Source organism: Elephas maximus, chromosome 20 (assembly GCF_024166365.1).
Source record: "Elephas maximus indicus isolate mEleMax1 chromosome 20, mEleMax1 primary haplotype, whole genome shotgun sequence".
Classification (NCBI taxonomy): Eukaryota; Metazoa; Chordata; class Mammalia; order Proboscidea; family Elephantidae; genus Elephas; species Elephas maximus.
Genome location: NC_064838.1, coordinates 46,835,720 through 46,853,344, shown reverse-complemented (window position 1 = coordinate 46,853,344; position 17,625 = coordinate 46,835,720). Strand labels below are relative to the sequence as shown.

The 17,625-nt window shown below is 41.8% G+C and overlaps 1 protein-coding gene across 5 annotated transcripts in view; it reads left to right on the top strand.

Annotated features, from left to right (window-relative positions):
• The window catches only part of LYZL4 (lysozyme like 4), a 136,554-nt gene that overhangs the window by 104,854 nt on the left and 14,075 nt on the right, over window positions 1-17,625 (top strand). For 4 of the 5 annotated variants that reach the window (XM_049862323.1, XM_049862322.1, XM_049862324.1 and 1 more), the window contains 3 exons: window positions 4,428-4,661; window positions 4,774-4,923; window positions 8,147-8,225. In XM_049862323.1, the coding sequence (XP_049718280.1) occupies window positions 4,493-4,661; window positions 4,774-4,923; window positions 8,147-8,225 (398 nt within the window). In that variant the 5' untranslated portion in view covers window positions 4,428-4,492. The remainder of the gene's footprint in view (window positions 1-4,427; window positions 4,662-4,773; window positions 4,924-8,146; window positions 8,226-17,625) is intronic. The other variant, XM_049862320.1, reaches the window with a different exon arrangement.

Here is a 17,625-nt window from a genome sequence, read left to right as displayed (position 1 = left end):
TCAGCGGGTGGGAGAGAGACGCTGATGAAGAGTGAGCTAATTATATCAGGTGGACACTTGAGATTGTGTTGGCAACTCTTGTCTGGAGGGGGGATGGGAAGATAGAGAGAGAGGGAAGCCAGCAAAATTGTCACGAAAGGAGAGACTGAAAGGGCTGACTCAAGAGGGGGAGAGCAAGTGGGAGTAGGGAGTGAGATGTATGTAAACTTATATGTGACAGACTGATTGGATTTGTAAACGTTCACTTGAAGCTTAATAAAAGTTATTAAAAAAAAAAAAAAACCAAACCTGTTGCTGTTGAGTCGATTCTGACTCATAGCGACTCTATCAGAGTAGAATTTCCCCAAAGAGCTTCCAAGCATCTGGTGGATTTGAACTGCCAACCTTTTAGTTAGCAGCCAAACACTTAACCACTGTGCCACAAGGGCTCTGTTTAATATAGGACAGTGGTTCTTGACAGGGAATGATTTTGTTCCCCAGCAGACATTTGGCAATGTCTGGAGATATTTTGGGTTACCACAAGTTGGGGGTGGGGGAAGTGCTACTGACATCTAATGGGTAGAGGCCAAGCATGCTCCTAAATAATCTACAATGTACAAGACAGCTCCCAAGAGCAAAGATTATCTGACCCAAAACGTCAATAGTGCCAAGTGTTTCTCAACCCCTGGTGTAGGTGAACATAGGCCAAGGAATACGCATATACTTGTGAATGGCAGCAAACAGGGAGTTACAATTAATTGGTCAATTGAAGGAGTGTTAGAGGCTGTGGGGCCTGCCGGGAGAAGATGTGTTGTAATTTCCAATTGCACATTGTTGTCTGGAGAATGGGACATTGGAAATAGCATAAAACAGGACGATCACCTGCTAGGAGTCATGGAATTGACTGTGAGGGCAGTAGAGAGTCAGGGGGGAAGATTCGTGGAGAATTGCATCAGGCTCCAAGGAAGTAGCATCTGGGGAAATAGCATCCTGAAGATGGAATGGCATTAGGGTGGGGAAAGGCATGGTAGGGGCCTTGGATGAGGGAGGACTGTGTGTGAAGGTACCAAGGTGAGAATTGGTAGGTGACTGGGTGCTGGTGGAGCGGCATTGGGTGGTGCAGAGAGGCACAGTGAGGGACTGGCTTAGTTGTCTAGTGCTAAAAAAAACCCAGAAATACCACAAGTAGATGGCTTTAACAAATAAAAATTTATTCTCTCACAGTCTAGGAGGCTAGAAGTCTGAATTCAGAGTGCCAGCTCCAGGGGAGGGCTTTCTCTCTCTGTTGGCTCTGGGGAAAGGTCCTTGTCATCAATCTTCCCCTGGTTTAGGAGATTGTCAGCACAGGGACCCAGACTCTAAAGGATGCACTCTGCTCCAGGCTTTTCTTTCTTGGTGGCATGAGTTCCCCATCTCTCTGTTTGCTTCTCTCTCCTTTTATCTCTTGCAAGATAAAAAGTGATGCAGGCCACACCCCAAGGGAAACTCCCCTTACGTTGGGTCAGGCTGTGACCTGAGTTAGGGTGTTGTATCCCACCCTAATCCTCTTTAACATAAACTTGCCTCATTAACCACAGGCAGAGATACCGATTTACAACACATTAGAAAATTACATCAAATCTCAAAATGGAGGACACCTGCACAATACTGGAAATCATGGCCTAGACAAGTTGACGCATATTTTGGGGAGGACACAATTCAATCCGCAACAGGGACCATTGTGAGAATCTGGAGTTAACTAAGCCAGATCTACCTGTCTGGGGCTGGGAAGGGTAAGGCCAGATTACGGAGAGCTTAGAAAACCAAGTGTGGGTTTGCTGTGGTAGGGAACAAGGATTTGCAGTGTTCACAAAGTGACATGTTGAATATGCTTTGGGGGCATTCCTCAATCATGGTAGAAAATGCCACCTGAAGGAGCTGGTCTGGAGAGATGGGGACCAGGAGGTTGAACAGACTCATGCTTGGGGTAATGAGGGGGCAGGTGGTGGCAGCAGAAATGAAGATGAAGGATAAACTCAAGTGTCTGTTCAAAAGGAGGATTCAGAGGCTGTTGTGACGGGTTGGCTAAAGAAGATGAGGAATCCAGGTGAGTTAGACAGTTCCTGGGTTTTGTGGATGTGTGGAAAGGGTTTAGTCTAGATACCAGTTCCATGTCTTACCAGATGTGAGGCTTAAACTTAATTATTGTGGTTGTTAGTTGTTGTCACAGTTGGCTTCAACCCACGGCGACCCCATGTTAACAAAAGGAAATGTTGCCCGGTCTTCTACCATCTTCGTGATTGTTGGTATGCTTGAGTCCATTGTTGTGGCCACTGTGTATTTTCAGTACCTTGCAACCTAAGGGGCTCATCTTCAAGTGCTATATGGGATAATATTCTGTTGTGATCCATAGTATTTTCATTGACTAATTTTCAGAAATAGATCAACAGGCCTTTCCTTCTAGTCTGTCTTAGTCTGGAAGCTCTGCTGAAACCTGTGCACCATGGGTGACCCTGCTAGTATTTGAAATACCAGTAGCGTAGCTTCCAGGATCATAGCTGCACATAAGCCACCACAGTACGACAAACTGACAGATGGGTGGTGGCAAACTCAATTAACCTCCCTGAATCTAAAATTTCCCTTATCTGATAAATAGGGAGAATAGAATCTTTGCTCAAGGGTGTGAGGATTCATCAACCACCTAGTACACATGGAGTTGCCGTGAATCAGAGTCAACTCCATGGCAACTAGTTTGGTTTTCTTTTTACTTTGCTCAGCATGGAGAAAAAAAAGAAAAAAGCTATGAGGAAATGTGAGTGTCTCTCTTCTCCCAGCTCTATGCTCAGAGTAGCAGTGAGAATACTAACAGAAATGAAGAATTACAACCTTTTACACTTATGCACTTCAGATTCCACAGAGGCGCTCAAACACATTAAAAAAAACATTAGTACAGTTTATTCTTGAACAACCCCACGATGTCAGTGACTTACAATTAACACATCAGGAAATTGGAAGCTCAGACACTTGTCTAAGAACCACAGGTTGAGGAGATTGGTGGCCAACTGCCAAATCACCTGGCCTCCAGCCCAGGGCCTGGGAATCCGGTGGGCACGTTGTGCTTGCAAACTGGTGGGAGCCATGTGGGGAAGTGTCCACTGGGCTGAAGGGAAGTGGGATGGCAGGGGTGAAGCTGGAGCTGCAGAATCCCCTAGAGTTGGAACCACAGCATGTGCTCTCCAAAAGAGTGAGGCCAGATGGATAAATGGCTGAAGTGGCTGGTCCAGGGAAAGAGGGCCTCATGAAGGAAGGAAGCAGCGGAGGAGCACTGGTGAGGTGGGGGAAGTCCAGCACAGTGTATTCAAGAGGTATAATTAGTCTTTTATAATCTACCAAAATAGCAAAGATTAAAAACGATAAAACTAATTGGTGACAAGCCAGTGTCCCTGGGAGGGGCACTTTTACCCAGTGCCCATGGGATGTTAGATTATTGTCAACCTTTTAGAAAGCAGACTGACAATATGAATTGAGAGGATCCATAATATTCATGTTTTTTAATACTTGCTGTGGTGGTTCCATTCCTAGAGTTTGTTTTAAAGAAATAATCAAAGATGTGCCATGATGTTTATCACTTAAATTAGTAAAAATTGAAAACAGTATAAATGCCCAGGAGAAGGATATTGGTTCAATACACCACTCAATGGGATATAAGGCAGTCATTAAGAACAATTGTTATATATAGTAGAAGATAGAAGGACTAACATTAGTGAGGACTTACCACCTGCCCTGCAGTGGATGGACTCTAGTCTCTACATGCAGAATCTCAGTTAGTCTTCTGAAGCACCCCATGAATTATCCCCATTTCACAGATGAGGAAACTGAGCAATTGTGAGGCTAAGTGACTTGTTGGTTGTTGTCCACCTAGTAAGTGGTATATCTGGACTGGACCTGAGTTTGTTTCCTTGTGTGAACAGCAAGGAAAAAGCTCAGTGGAGTTTGGCTTGTAGAAAATTTGGGAGTAAGACTACAAGTTGAATATATTCCAGGATAAAAGCCTGAGGTGGGAAATCAATATGACAGTAGTGGGTGTGCTTCAGTGGTGGGACCATGGCAGAATTTTTCTCTTCTGTTTTCCCATGTGTACCTGATGAACAAGTAATACCTTCACAATAGAGGGGAAGAGAAGAATTGAGCATCTATAGCTAATGTCAAAGAGAAGTGAATGAGAGACAAACCAAGAAAAGGCCATTGAGTTTTGTTAGAAAGGAGGTAGACCTTCATGAGAACGATGTTCTTAGGGAACAGGAGGTCAAGAAGAGGAGGAGAGGAGTCGTCTCAGGAGTCCCAGGTTTGCAGCAACACCAGGAAAAGAATTAGGATGAGAAGTATCATGGTCAAGCCAGGCAGTACTACCATTTTTCTGAACACACTGAATTCCACATGCCTCACCTCATCCTCTTCTTTTCCTTCAGAGGACCCGGTGACCCTGTGATCTTGTAGGAATTATCTGTGACTCCGTCTGCTTACCTGACCACTCATGCCCTCAGCTGTGAGGAGCCTTGAGAAGATGAAAGCATCTGTGGTTCTCTCCCTCCTCAGTTACCTGGTGGTGCCAAGTGATGCTCGGGTCTTAGGGCGCTGCAGGGTGGCTAAGAAGCTCCAGGAAGGAGGCCTGAGTGACTTTGATGGCTACAGCCTTGAAAACTGTGAGTGGGGCCCTTCCACTCTCCTTCTTTCCTTACCTTTCCCTCCACCCCCTCCCCAGACATCCCCAACTCCAACTTTCCTTAGAGCCTCGAACTTCCTGTTCCATCTCAGGGGTGTGCCTGGCTTACTTTGAGAGCAAGTTCAACCCCTCAGCTGTCTATGACAACTTGCGTGGTGACTACACTGGCTATGGCCTCTTCCAGATCCGGAACAATGACTGGTGTGACCACGGCAAGAACCGCTGCCACGTGTCATGCTCTGGTAGGTCCCTTCCCTCTGTTCCATGTTGGGAAACTGGGGGCTGTGGCGTTGTGCTCAGAGATCTGCCTTTCCAAAGGCTGGAGTGTAACTATAAGTTTGGAGGGGGAAGGAGGAGGGGATGGTAGGATCTGGGCTGAACCACATCCAAGGTACAACCCTGAGAGGCCTGAGCACGGTATTTCCAGGATTGTTGTTGTTAGTTACCATCGGGTTGATTCCAACTCATGGTGACCCCATGTGTGCAGAGTAAACTACTCCATAGGGATTTCAAGACTGTGACCTTTCAGAAGCAGATCACCAGGCATGTCTTCTGAGGTACCTGTGGATAATAGTTGAGAGCTTAACTGTTTGCACCACTGCCAGGATAGACAGAGAGAAATGGCTGCAGTGAGTCAGGCATGATAACTTGGGAATGGAGCGATAGAAACCCACATCCAAACGGGCAGAGATGGTGTTGGGATGTTGAGAGGAGGCAGGGAGGAGGCTGCAGTCACCCAAACCCATCTGAGCCTGAACTGTGGGAGCAGAGGGTTCTGGCGGGCCTGATTTCACCCATACTTGGCCACCGCTTCCTTCTTCAAGGGCAACAGATGCTGTCACGTTGCCATCTTTGAAAGTACCTGGCAAGGAAGAGAAACCCCTAGAGGCTAAAAAGAGGAGCAAGTGAGGCCTGAAGCCAGTAATGGTCCTGAGAGCATCAGATGATACTTGTAGCCTAATGCACAGGTTTAATTGTCACTGTGTAGACAGGGAGGGCCTGAGCAAGATGGGGAGATTTATTGGAGACTTCCACAGAAAGCCGAGACCCCTCAAAAGCTACAGTGAAAGGGATGAACTAGAAAATCCAGAGAGTGAAGACATTCTAAGTAGAGAAGGAAAACAGTCTTCCCTGAAAATTTGTAACTACAAGCAATAGAATTCACAAGGAAGCAAAGCACCATGACGAAAAGGGCTAGACTCTGTTAAGTGAGCAAGAGGTGTCAGATCCTGTACTAAGTACTGTGGGAAGTACAGTGGTATCATAAACCACTTTTTTACCCAAATAATGCGTACCTTCTACGTTTGTTTGCCAACTGTACCTTGCCCTGTGAGGTATTTCTGTAAGCACAATATACTATTTTTTTTTTTTTTACAGCAACATGTTAAAAAATGGGCATAAAGATGCTTAAGAAAATACTTGTGGGTGGAGGATGAGGTTGGCAAACAAACATAGAAGGTGTGTGTTACTTGTGTAAAAATGCCTTCCCCTGTCCAGTAGGCTGAGGGAGCAGAAAGACCACAGGTTTGAGGCCAGACTGAATCTTGGCTCTAACCTTTACTAGCTGTGTGATTTGAGCCTCAGTTTTTATAACTGTTAAATGGATATAGTACCTACTTCATAAGGCTTTTATGAGTTTTCCATGCAACAGTGTATGTAAAGTGCTGAGCACAGTACCTGCTACTGCCTGGTGCTTGATGGATGCAGCTTTCCTTCATTCAAATTGTTTGCAAGATAATGGAGACTAGGATGTATGTATGTATGTAAATAATAGATAAGTACTGAATCAAAGTGGCCTAAAAAGAATTCAGAAGAAGGGAGAGGGGACAGTGGGCTAGGTGGTCAGTGACAGATTTTGAATGACTATACTGTTTGAATGAGCAGACCCGGTTTGGGGGATAAGCATGAACAAAATTGCAGAGGAGGAATTGCATATGATCCCCAAGCTGTGGGTATCATGGGTGGAGTGCTACCTTTGGGGTGGGCACAGCTTTTGTCTCCCACCTCTTGACATGTCTTGAATGATGGCTTCATGGAGGAAAGCAATGGGAACTAAGGTTGTAGAAGTGAAAAGGCATGCTGGGGCAAAACTGGGCTAAGCTAAGGATTTGGTGTTCTGTTTTACAGGCAACTAGGGGACACTGAAGTGATGTTTTAAGGAAAAGCCATCACACTAGATTAGAGAAGACAGAGACTGTAGTGTAGACAAGAAGGAGGGCATTGCAATACTCCCTCCCTTCACTTCAATATGGTTAGGTTCCAAAGACCAGGTCATTATGCAAAATGGCATTATGTGAAAATGGAGGGTGATCACATCAGATCACAAAATGGAGGATGACTATACCATTACATAACTGCCAAATTACATCATTATGTAACTGCCAAACTGCTGAGAATTATGGCCCAGCCAAGTTGACACATATCCTTAATCATCACCTTTAGTGTTACTTTTGCCTTGCGCCTTGGTGTTCATTACTGCCAGACATATATCATTAATGTGCAAATTAGTCAGGTAGTAGTTTTTTACTATTGTCATAAATGCAAAATGTCAAATAAAGAGATAGTTGATAAATAAGGAGAAAGTGTAGTTCCAAGTGCAAGGGAATGGAAGAGGAATGGTGAAGAACTGCCTCATAGGGTTTCCTCACTGGTACCGCCGGGCCCTCTCACATGCTGTTCCCTCAGCCTGGAACAGTTTTCCTCCTGTGACTTCCTCAACTCCCTTTCCTTATCTATTCCTTAGATGTCACTTGGCCCATTGACACCAACCTGACCCTTCAAGTCTGAATTAGATGCCCCTACACAGGGCTCCCACATCATGCTGCATTCCTATCATTCCAGGTATCCCTTGTATTATAATTGCCTACAACTCTACCAAGGAGCCCTGGTGGTGCAGTGGTTAAGTGCTCGCTGCTAACGGAAAGATTGGCAGTTCAAAGCCACCAGCTGCACCATGGAAAAAAGATGTGGTGATCTGCATCTGTAAAGATTACAGCCTTGGAAACCCTATAAGGCAGTTCTACCCTGTCCTACAGGGTCACTGTGAGTAGGAATCAACACAATGGCAATGGTTATGACTCTACCCTCTTCCAGGCTGCAGGCTCTGTGAGGGCAGGAACTGGTTTATCATGTTTGTCATTTATATCTCCACTGTTTCTCATAGTGCCTAGCACAGAATAAATATTATATAGATATCTATAGAGGGATATATATTTTTCTATATCTATAATGAAAAAAAGATTGTAAGAATTATAAGAAAAAAAAAAAAAAGCAATGGATTTAGTAAAAGATGACCACATCCTGTTACCTCCTGGTGTGGTCTAAGAAAAATATAGATATAGATTTATTCTTGGAAACATGTGGGAGCTTTCCTAGGTGTCAGCACCTGCTACCTTCCCTGACATCACTCTGTAACTTAGATGTCACATGGTGGCATGGTATTGTTCCACTTTATTTTCTTCACAGCTCTACTGAATCCAGATTTAAAGAAGACAATTGAATGTGCCAAGAAAATTGTACAAGGAAAAGATGGGATGGGAGCATGGTAAGTGATCCATCTTCAAAAGAACCGTATTAAAGACTTTTGTCCATTATCTTAATCTTGGTCACTCTACATATGCAATCTCAAACTGATGGAGTCCTACCCACCAAATAAAGCAATGTTGTGCCATGGAGTCCCACAGCTGCAAGGTCATGGAGGAACGGAATAATTATCAGAAAAATTGCCTTTAGTTGAACATTTGGATTATTTTTTTAAATCTTGTTTAGGGTGCTAGGTAAGATTTTTTTTCAAATCTTGATAATATGCTAGGATGAGCATCCTTATAAATAAGTCTTTGCATATATCTGACTTTTTTTTTCTGATTATTTCTTTTATGTAAATTCCTACAAGGGTTTGAATACTTTTAATGTTCTTGATGCATGTTGTGAAATGCCTCTTTAGGAAACTTATACCAATTTATACTTCTATTAAGAGTTTAGCCATAATAAAGGATATTTATACAAAACCAACAGCCAAAATCATTCTCAATGGTGAGAGACTGAAAGCATTCCCTCTGAGAAAAAGAACGAGACAAGTATGCCCTTTATCACCACTCTTATTCAGCATCATGCTAGAAGTCCTAGCTAGAGCAATAAAGCAAGAAAAAGAAATAAACTGCATCCAAATTGGTAAGAGAGAGGTAAAACTATCCCTATTAGCAGATGATATGATCTTATACATATAAAATCCTAAAGAATCCACAAGAAAGCTACTGGAACTAATAGAAGATTTCTACAAAGTAGCAGGATACAAGATTAATGTACCAAAATCAGTTGGATTCCTCTATATCAACAAAGAGAATTTTGAAAAGGAAAACTACAAATCAATACCATTTACAATAGCCCCCAAGAAGATGAAATACTTAGGAATAAATCTAACCAGAGATGTAAGACCTATACTAGGAAAACCACAAAATGCTACTGCAATATACATATTCCCCCTACTACTCATCACCCACTATTTAGATTTAAGGATCACTTAACATTAAAAGGAAACCCTGGTGGCAGTTTGACTCCACCAGGTGCTCCTTGGAAACTCTATGAGGCAGTTCTACTCTGTTCCATAGGGTTGCTAAGAGTTGGAATCGACTTGACAGCAACAGTTTTGGTTTTAGTTAGCATTAAAAGATTCCTACTAACGCAAAAAAACAAACCAACCAACAAACAAAAAAGAGACCAGACTTATTGGTATGACAGAAACTGAAGAAACCCAGAGAGTATGACCCCTGGACATCCTTATGGCTCAGTAATGAAGTCACTCCTGAGGTTCACCCTTCAGCCAAAGATTAGACAGGCCCATAAAACAAAATGAGACTAAATGGGTACATCAGCCCAGGGGCAAGGAAGAGAAGGCCAAAGGGGCCAGGAAACTTGGTAATGAGGAGCCTAAGATTGAGAAGAGAAGAATGTTGACATGTTGTGGGGTTGGCAACCAATGTCACAAAACAATATGTGTATTAATTGTTTAATAAGAAGCTAGTTTGCTCTGTAAGCCTTCATCTACAGTACAAAAACAAAGAACGCAACTGCAAGAAACCAAAAGGGGCCTACATAAGTGGAAAAACATACCATGCTTATGGATAGAAAGACTCAACATTGTGAAAATACCAGTACTACCAAAACAATCTACAGATACAATGCAATCCTGATCCAAATTCCAACACCATTCTTTATATGGAAAGTGAAGAGGCCCTGGATAAGTAAAGCATTATTGAAGAAGAAGAACAAAATGGGAGGCCTCACACTACCCGATCTTGTTGTTGTTGTTAGGTGCCATTGTGTGTGTTCTGACTCATAGTGACCAGATCAAAACCGTGCCCAGTCCTGCGTCACCCTCACAATCATTGTTATGTTTAAGCCCATTGTTGCAGCTACTGTGTCAATCCATCTCATTGAGGGTCTTTCTCTTTTTCACTGACCATCTACTTTACCAAGCACAATGTCCTTTTCCAGAGACTGATCCCTCCTGATAACATGTTCAAAATACACTAGATGAAGTCTTGCCAGCCTCATTTCCAGGGACCACTCTGGCTGTATTTCTTTCAAGATAGACTTGTTCATTCTTCTTGAGGTCCATGGTATATTCAGTATTCTTTGCCAACACCGTAATTCAAAAGCATCAATTCTTTTTCAGTCTTCCTTATTCATTGTCTAGCTTTCCCATGCATATGAAAATATCATGACTCGGGTCAGGTGCACCGTAGTCTTCAAAGTGACACCTTTGCTTTTTAACATTTTAAAGAGGCCTTTTGCAGCAGATTTGCCCAATACAATACAATATTTCTTTACTGCCGCTTCCATGGGTATTGACTGTGGATCCAAGTAAAATGAAATCCTTGACTACGTCAATCTTTCCTTCATTTATCACGATGTTCCTTTTTGGTCCAATTGTGAGGATTTTTGTTTTCTTTATGTTGAGGTGTAATCCATGCTGAAGACTGTAGTCTTTGATCTTCATCAGTAAGTACGTCAAGTCCTCTTTGCTTTCAACAAGCAAGATTGTGTCATCTGCATATCGAAGATTGTTAATGAGATGTCCACCAATCCTTATGCCACATTCTTCTTCATATAGTCCAGCTTCTTGGATTATTTGCTCAGCATACAGATTGAATAAGTATGGTGAAAGGATGCAACTCTGACGCACACCTTTCTTGATTTTAAACCAGGCAGTATCCCCTTGCTCTGTTTGATGACAGCCTCTTGGTCTATATACAGGTTCCTCATGAGCACAATTAAGTGCTGGAATTCCAATTTCTGACAATGTTATCCATAATTTGTTATGATCCACACAATCGAATGCCTTTGCATAGTCAATAAAACACAGGTAAACATTTTTCTGGTATTCTCTGCTTTCAGCCATGGTTCAGCTGACATCAGCAATAATACCCCTTGATCCATGTCTTTTTCTGAATCCGGCTGGAATTTCTGGCAGTTCCCTGTTGATGTACTACCGCAACTGCTTTTGAATGTTCTTCAGCAAAATTTTACTTGCACATGATATTAATGATATCGTTTGATAATTTCTGTATTCTGTTGGATCACCTCTCTTTGGAATGGGCACAAATATGGATCTCTTCCAGTTGGTTGGCCAGGTAACTGTCTTCCAAATTTCTTGGCATAAGCAAGTGAGCACTTCCAGCACTGCGTCTGTTTGTTGAAATATCTCAATTGGTATTTCGTCAGTTCCTGGAGCCTTGTTTTTCACCAATGCCTTCAGTGCAGCTTGAACTTCTTCCTTCAGTACCATTGGTTCTTGATCATATGCTGCCTCCTGAAATAGTTGAGTGTAAAGCAATACTTTCTGATAAAGTGACTCTGTGTATTCCTTCCATCTTCTTTTGATGCTTCCTGCATCATTTAGTATTTTGTCCATCCATTGCTGTCGAGTCTATTCTGACTCATAGTGACCCTATGGGACATAGTAGAATTGCCCCATAGGGTTTCCCAGGAGTGGCTGGTGGGTTTGAACTGCTGACTTTTGGTTAGCAGCCATAGCTCTTAACCACTGCACCACCAGAGCTCCATAGAATCTTTCAAAATTGCAACTCGAGGCTTGAATTTTTTCTTCAGCTCTTTCAGCTTAAGAAACGCTGAGTGTATTCTTCCCTTTTGGTGTTCCAACTTCAGGTCTTTGCACATTTCATTATAATATTTTATTTTGTGTTCTTGAGCTGCCCTTTGAAATTTTCTTTTTGGCTCTTTCACTTCATCATTTCTTCCATTCACTTTAGCTACTCTATGTTCAAGAGCAAGTTTCAGAGTCTCCTCTGACATCCATTTTAGTCTTTTATTTCTTTCCTGTCTTTTTAATGACCTCTTCCTTTCTTCATGTATGATGTCCTGATCTTAGAACCTATTACATAGCCACGGTAGTCAAAACAGCCTGGTCACACTAGTCAAAACAGCCTGGTACTGGTACAACAACAGACACACAGACCAGTGGAACAGAATTGAGAAATCAGATGCAAATCCAGCCATCTTTGAGAAGCTGATATTTGACAAAGGGCCAAAGCCTGTTAAATGGGGAAAAGACAGTCTCTTTAATAAATGGTGCTAACATAACTGGATGTTCATCTGTAAAAAAACGAAACAAGATCCATACCTCACACCATACACAAAAACTAACTCACAGTGGATCAAAGATCTAAATACAAAACCTGAAAAGATAAAGATCCTAGAGGAAAAATTAGGGACAGTGCTAGGTGCCATAATACACGTCATGAATGAAACTCATTCCATAGTTAACAATGTGCAAACACCAGAAGATAAACTAGATAACTGGGGGTTCCTAAAAATTAAACACTTATGCTCATCAAAAGACTTTACCAAAAGAGCAAAAAGAGCACCTACAAACTGGGAAAAAAATGTTGGCTATGACATATCTGACAAGGGCCTAATCTCTCAAATCTAAGAAATACTTCAACACCTCAACAACAAAAAGACTACTAATCCAATTCAGAAATAGGCAAACAGACACTCCACCAACGAAGACATTTGGGGGGCTAAGAGACACATGAGGAAATGCTCACAATCATTAGCCATTAGAGAAATACAGATAAAAACTACAGTGAGAAGATGGCGGACAAGGCAGACGCTACCTCGGATCCCTCTTACAACAAAGACACGGAAAAACAAGTGAATCGATCACACACATAACAATCTACGAACCCTGAACAACAAACACAGATTTAGAGACGGAGAACGAACTAATACGGGGAAGCAGCGATTGTTTTCAGAGCCTGGAGCCAGCGTAACAGTCAGGTACGGCACAAGCACAGAGAGCTGCTCCACCCCCCCGAACTAACCCCAGGAGGGGGACCAGCCGGTTTCGCGGGCGGCGTGGGACGCACCCGGTAGAAGAAGTCCCCGGGAGGCAGTGACTGGACTTGGAACGGGGAGAGCAGCGTCCCAGCCGGGGAACCGTCTCGCCGGGATTTGGACTGGACGCAGGTACGGCATAAACACGGAGAGTTGCTCCACCCCCCTGAACTAACCCCGGGAGGGGGCCCAGTTGGGTCGCGCGGGCGGCGTGGGAAGCAGACAGTAGGAGAAGTCCCTGGGAGGCAGCGACTGGTATTGGAGCGGGGAGAACAGCATCCCAGCCGGGACGCTCGGTCACGGCACAAGCACGAGGACCTGCTCCACCCACCTGAACTAACCCCGGGAGGCGGCCCAACTGGTTAGCGGAGGCGGCACGGCAACGCGGCTGGAGGGACGAGAAGTCCCCGGGAGGCAGCGACTGATTTTGGAGTCGAGAGTGCACCGTCTCAGTAGGGGAGCCTTGACGCTGGGCGTGGGGCTGAAAGCGGAGGATCTGACCTTGACTCCAGCGGGCCAGACCCCCCGGGGGCAATCTCCACACAGCCAGCACACATAGGCGATGCGCCCCGCAGGAATCTCACATATAATAATCATTCCAAGCAAGACAAGCAACTCTGGCTATATTCTGAGGTGCTACTCTCCTATCTCTCTGTTCCCTCCTCCACCCTCCCCAGGCGGCTTCATTAACATCCGAATAGCCTGAGCCAGAGGGAGAACTCTGATAGGGATCTGACTGCATTTTTTTTTAGCGGATTTTCTGGAAAAACTAGTTTCCCAGTGATGGCTCGGAGACAACAATCCATATCAAACCACTTAAAGAAGCAGACCATGACAGGTTCTCCAACCCCCCAAACAAAAGAATCAAAATCTTTCCCAAATGAAGATACAATCCTGGAACTATCAGATACAGAATATAAAAAACTAATTTACAGAATGCTTCAAGACATCACAAATGAAATCAGGCAAACTGCAGAAAAAGCCAAGGAACACACTGATAAAACTGTTGAAGAACTCAAAAAGATTATTGAAGAACATAGTGGAAAAATTAATAAGTTGCAAGAATCCATAGAGAGACAGCATGTAGAAATCCAAAAGATTAACAATAAAATAACAGAATTAGACAACGCACTAGGAAGTCAGAGGAGCAGACTCGAGCAATTAGAATGCAGACTGGGACATCTGGAGGACCAGGGAATCAACACCAACATAGCTGAAAAAAAATCAGATAAAAGAATTAAAAAAAATGAAGAAACCCTAAGAATCATGTGGGACTCTATCAAGAAGGATAACTTGCGTGTGATTGGAGTCCCAGAACAGGGAGAGAGGACAGAAAACACAGAGAAAATAGTTGAAGAACTCCTGACAGAAAACTTCCCTGACATCATGAAAGACGAAAGGATATCTATCCAAGATGCTCATCGAACCCCATTTAAGATTGATCCAAAAAGAAAAACACCAAGACATATTATCATCAAACTCACCAAAACCAAAGATAAACAGAAAATTTTAAAAGCAGCCAGGGAGAAAAGAAAGGTTTCCTTCAAGGGAGAATCAATAAGAATATGTTCTGACTACTCAGCAGAAACCATGCAGGCAAGAAGGGAATGGGACGACATATACAGAACACTGAAGGAGAAAACTGCCAGCCAAGGATCATATATCCAGCAAAACTCTCTCTGAAATATGAAGGCGAAATTAAGATATTTACAGATAAACACAAGTTTAGAGAATTTGCAAAAACCAAACCAAAGCTACAAGAAATACTAAAGGATATTGTTTGGTCAGAGAACCAATAATATCAGATATCAGCACAACACAAGGTCACAAAACAGAACGTCCTGATATCAGCTCAAAAAGGGAAATCACAAAAACAAACAAATTAAGATTAATTAAAAAAAAATACACATAACAGGGAATCATAGAAGTCAATACGTAAAAGATCACAATAATCAAAAAGAGGGACTAAATACAGGAGGCATTGAACTGCCATATGGAGAGTGATACAAGGCGATATAGAACAGTACAAGTTAGGTTTTTACTTAGAAAAATAGGAGTAAATAATAAGGTAACCCCAAAAAGGTATAATAACTCTATAACTCAAGATAAAAGCCAAGAAAAACGTAACGACTCAACTAACATAAAGTCAAACACTATGATAATGAGGATCTCACAATTTACTAAGAAAAACGCCTCAGCACAAAAAAGTATGTGGAAAAATGAAATTGTCAACAACACACATAAAAAGGCATCAAAATGACAGCACTAAAAACTTATTTATCTATAATTACCCTGAATGTAAATGGACTAAATGCACCAATAAAGAGACAGAGAGTCACAGACTGGATAAAGAAACACGATCCATCTATATGCTGCCTACAAGAGACACACCTTAGACTTAGAGACACAAACAAACTAAAACTCGAAGGATGGAAAAAAATATATCAAGCAAACAATAAGCAAAAAAGAAGAGGAGTAGCAATATTAATTTCCGACAAAATAGACTTTAGACTTAAATCCACCACAAGGATAAAGAAGGACACTATATAATGATAAAAGGGACAATTGATCAGGAAGACATAACCATATTAAATATTTACGCACCCAATGACAGGGCTGCAAGATACATAAATCAAATTTTAACAGAATTGAAAAGTGAGATAGACACCTCCACATTTATAGTAGGAGACTTCAACACACCACTTTCGGAGAAGGACAGGACATCCAGTAAGAAGCTCAATAGAGACACGGAAGATCTAATTACAACAATTAACCAACTTGACCTCATTGACTTATACAGAACTCTCCACCCAACTGCTGCAAAATATACTTTTTTTTCTAGCGCACATGGAACATTCTCTAGAATAGACCACATATTAGGTCATAAAACAAACCTTTGCAGAGTCCAAAACATCGAAATATTACAAAGCATCTTCTCAAACCACAAGGCAATAAAACTAGAGATCAATAACAGAAAAACTAGGGAAAAGAAATCAAATACTTGGAAAATGAACAATACCCTCCTGAAAAAAGACTGGGTTAAAGAAGACATCAAGGAGGGAATAAGGAAATTCTTAGAAAGCAACGAAAATGAAAATACTTCCTATCAAAACCTCTGGGACACAGCAAAAGCAGTGCTCAGAGGCCAATTTATATCGATAAATGCACAAATACAAAAAGAAGAAAGAGCCAAAATCAGAGAACTGTCCCTACAACTTGAACAAATAGAAACTGAGCAACAAAAGAATCCATCAGGCACCAGAAGAAAGCAAATAATACAAATTAGAGCTGAACTAAATGAATTAGAGAACAGAAAAACAATTGAAAGAATTAACAAAGCCAAAAGCTGGTTCTTTGAAAAAATTAACAAAATTGATAAACCATTGGCTAGACTGACTAAAGAAATACAGGAAAGGAAACAAATAACCCGAATAAGAAACGAGAAGGACCACATCACAACAGAACCAAATGAAATTAAAAGAATCATTTCAGATTATTATGAAAAATTGTACTCTAACAAATTTGCAAACCTAGAAGAAATGGATGAATTCCTGGAAAAACACTACCTACCTAAACTAACACATTCAGAAGTAGAACAACTAAATAGACCCATAACAAAAAAAGAGATTGAAACGGTTATCAAAAAACTCCCAACAAAAAAAAGCCCTGGCCCAGACGGCTTCACTGCAGAGTTCTACCAATGTTTCAGAGAAGAGTTAACACCACTACTTCTGAAGGTATTCCAAAGCATAGAAAATGACGGAATACTACCCAGCTCATTCTATGAAGCCACCATCTCCCTGATACCAAAACCAGGTAAAGACATTACAAAAAAAGAAAATTATAGACCTATATCCCTCATGAACATAGATGCAAAAATCCTCAACAAAATTCTAGGCAATAGAATCCAACAGCACATCAAAAAAATAATTCACCCTGATCAAGTGGGATTTATACCAGGTATGCAAGGCTGGTTTAATATCAGAAAAACCATTAATGTAATCCATCACATAAATAAAACAAAAGACAAAAACCACATGATCTTATCAATTGATGCAGAAAAGGCATTTGACAAAGTCCAACACCCATTTATGATAAAAACTCTTACCAAAATAGGAATTGAAGGAAAATTCCTCAACATAATAAAGGGCATCTATGCAAAGCCAACAGCCAGTATCACTCTAAATGGAGAGAACCTGAAAGCATTTCCCTTGAGAACGGGAACCAGACAAGGATGCCCTTTATCACCGCTCTTATTCAACATCGTGCTGGAAGTCCTAGCCAGGGCAATTAGGCTAGACAAAGAAATAAAAGGTATCCGGATTGGCAAGGAAGAAGTAAAGTTATCACTATTTGCAGATGACATGATTATATACACAGAAAACCCTAAGGAATCCTCCAGAAAACTACTGAAACTAATAGAAGAGTTTGGAAGAGACTCAGGTTATAAAATAAACATACAAAAATCATTTGGATTCCTCTACATCAACAAAAAGAACACCGAAGAGGAAATAACCAAATCAATACCATTCACAGTAGCCCCCAAGAAGATAAGATACTTAGGAATAAATCTTACCAAGGATGTA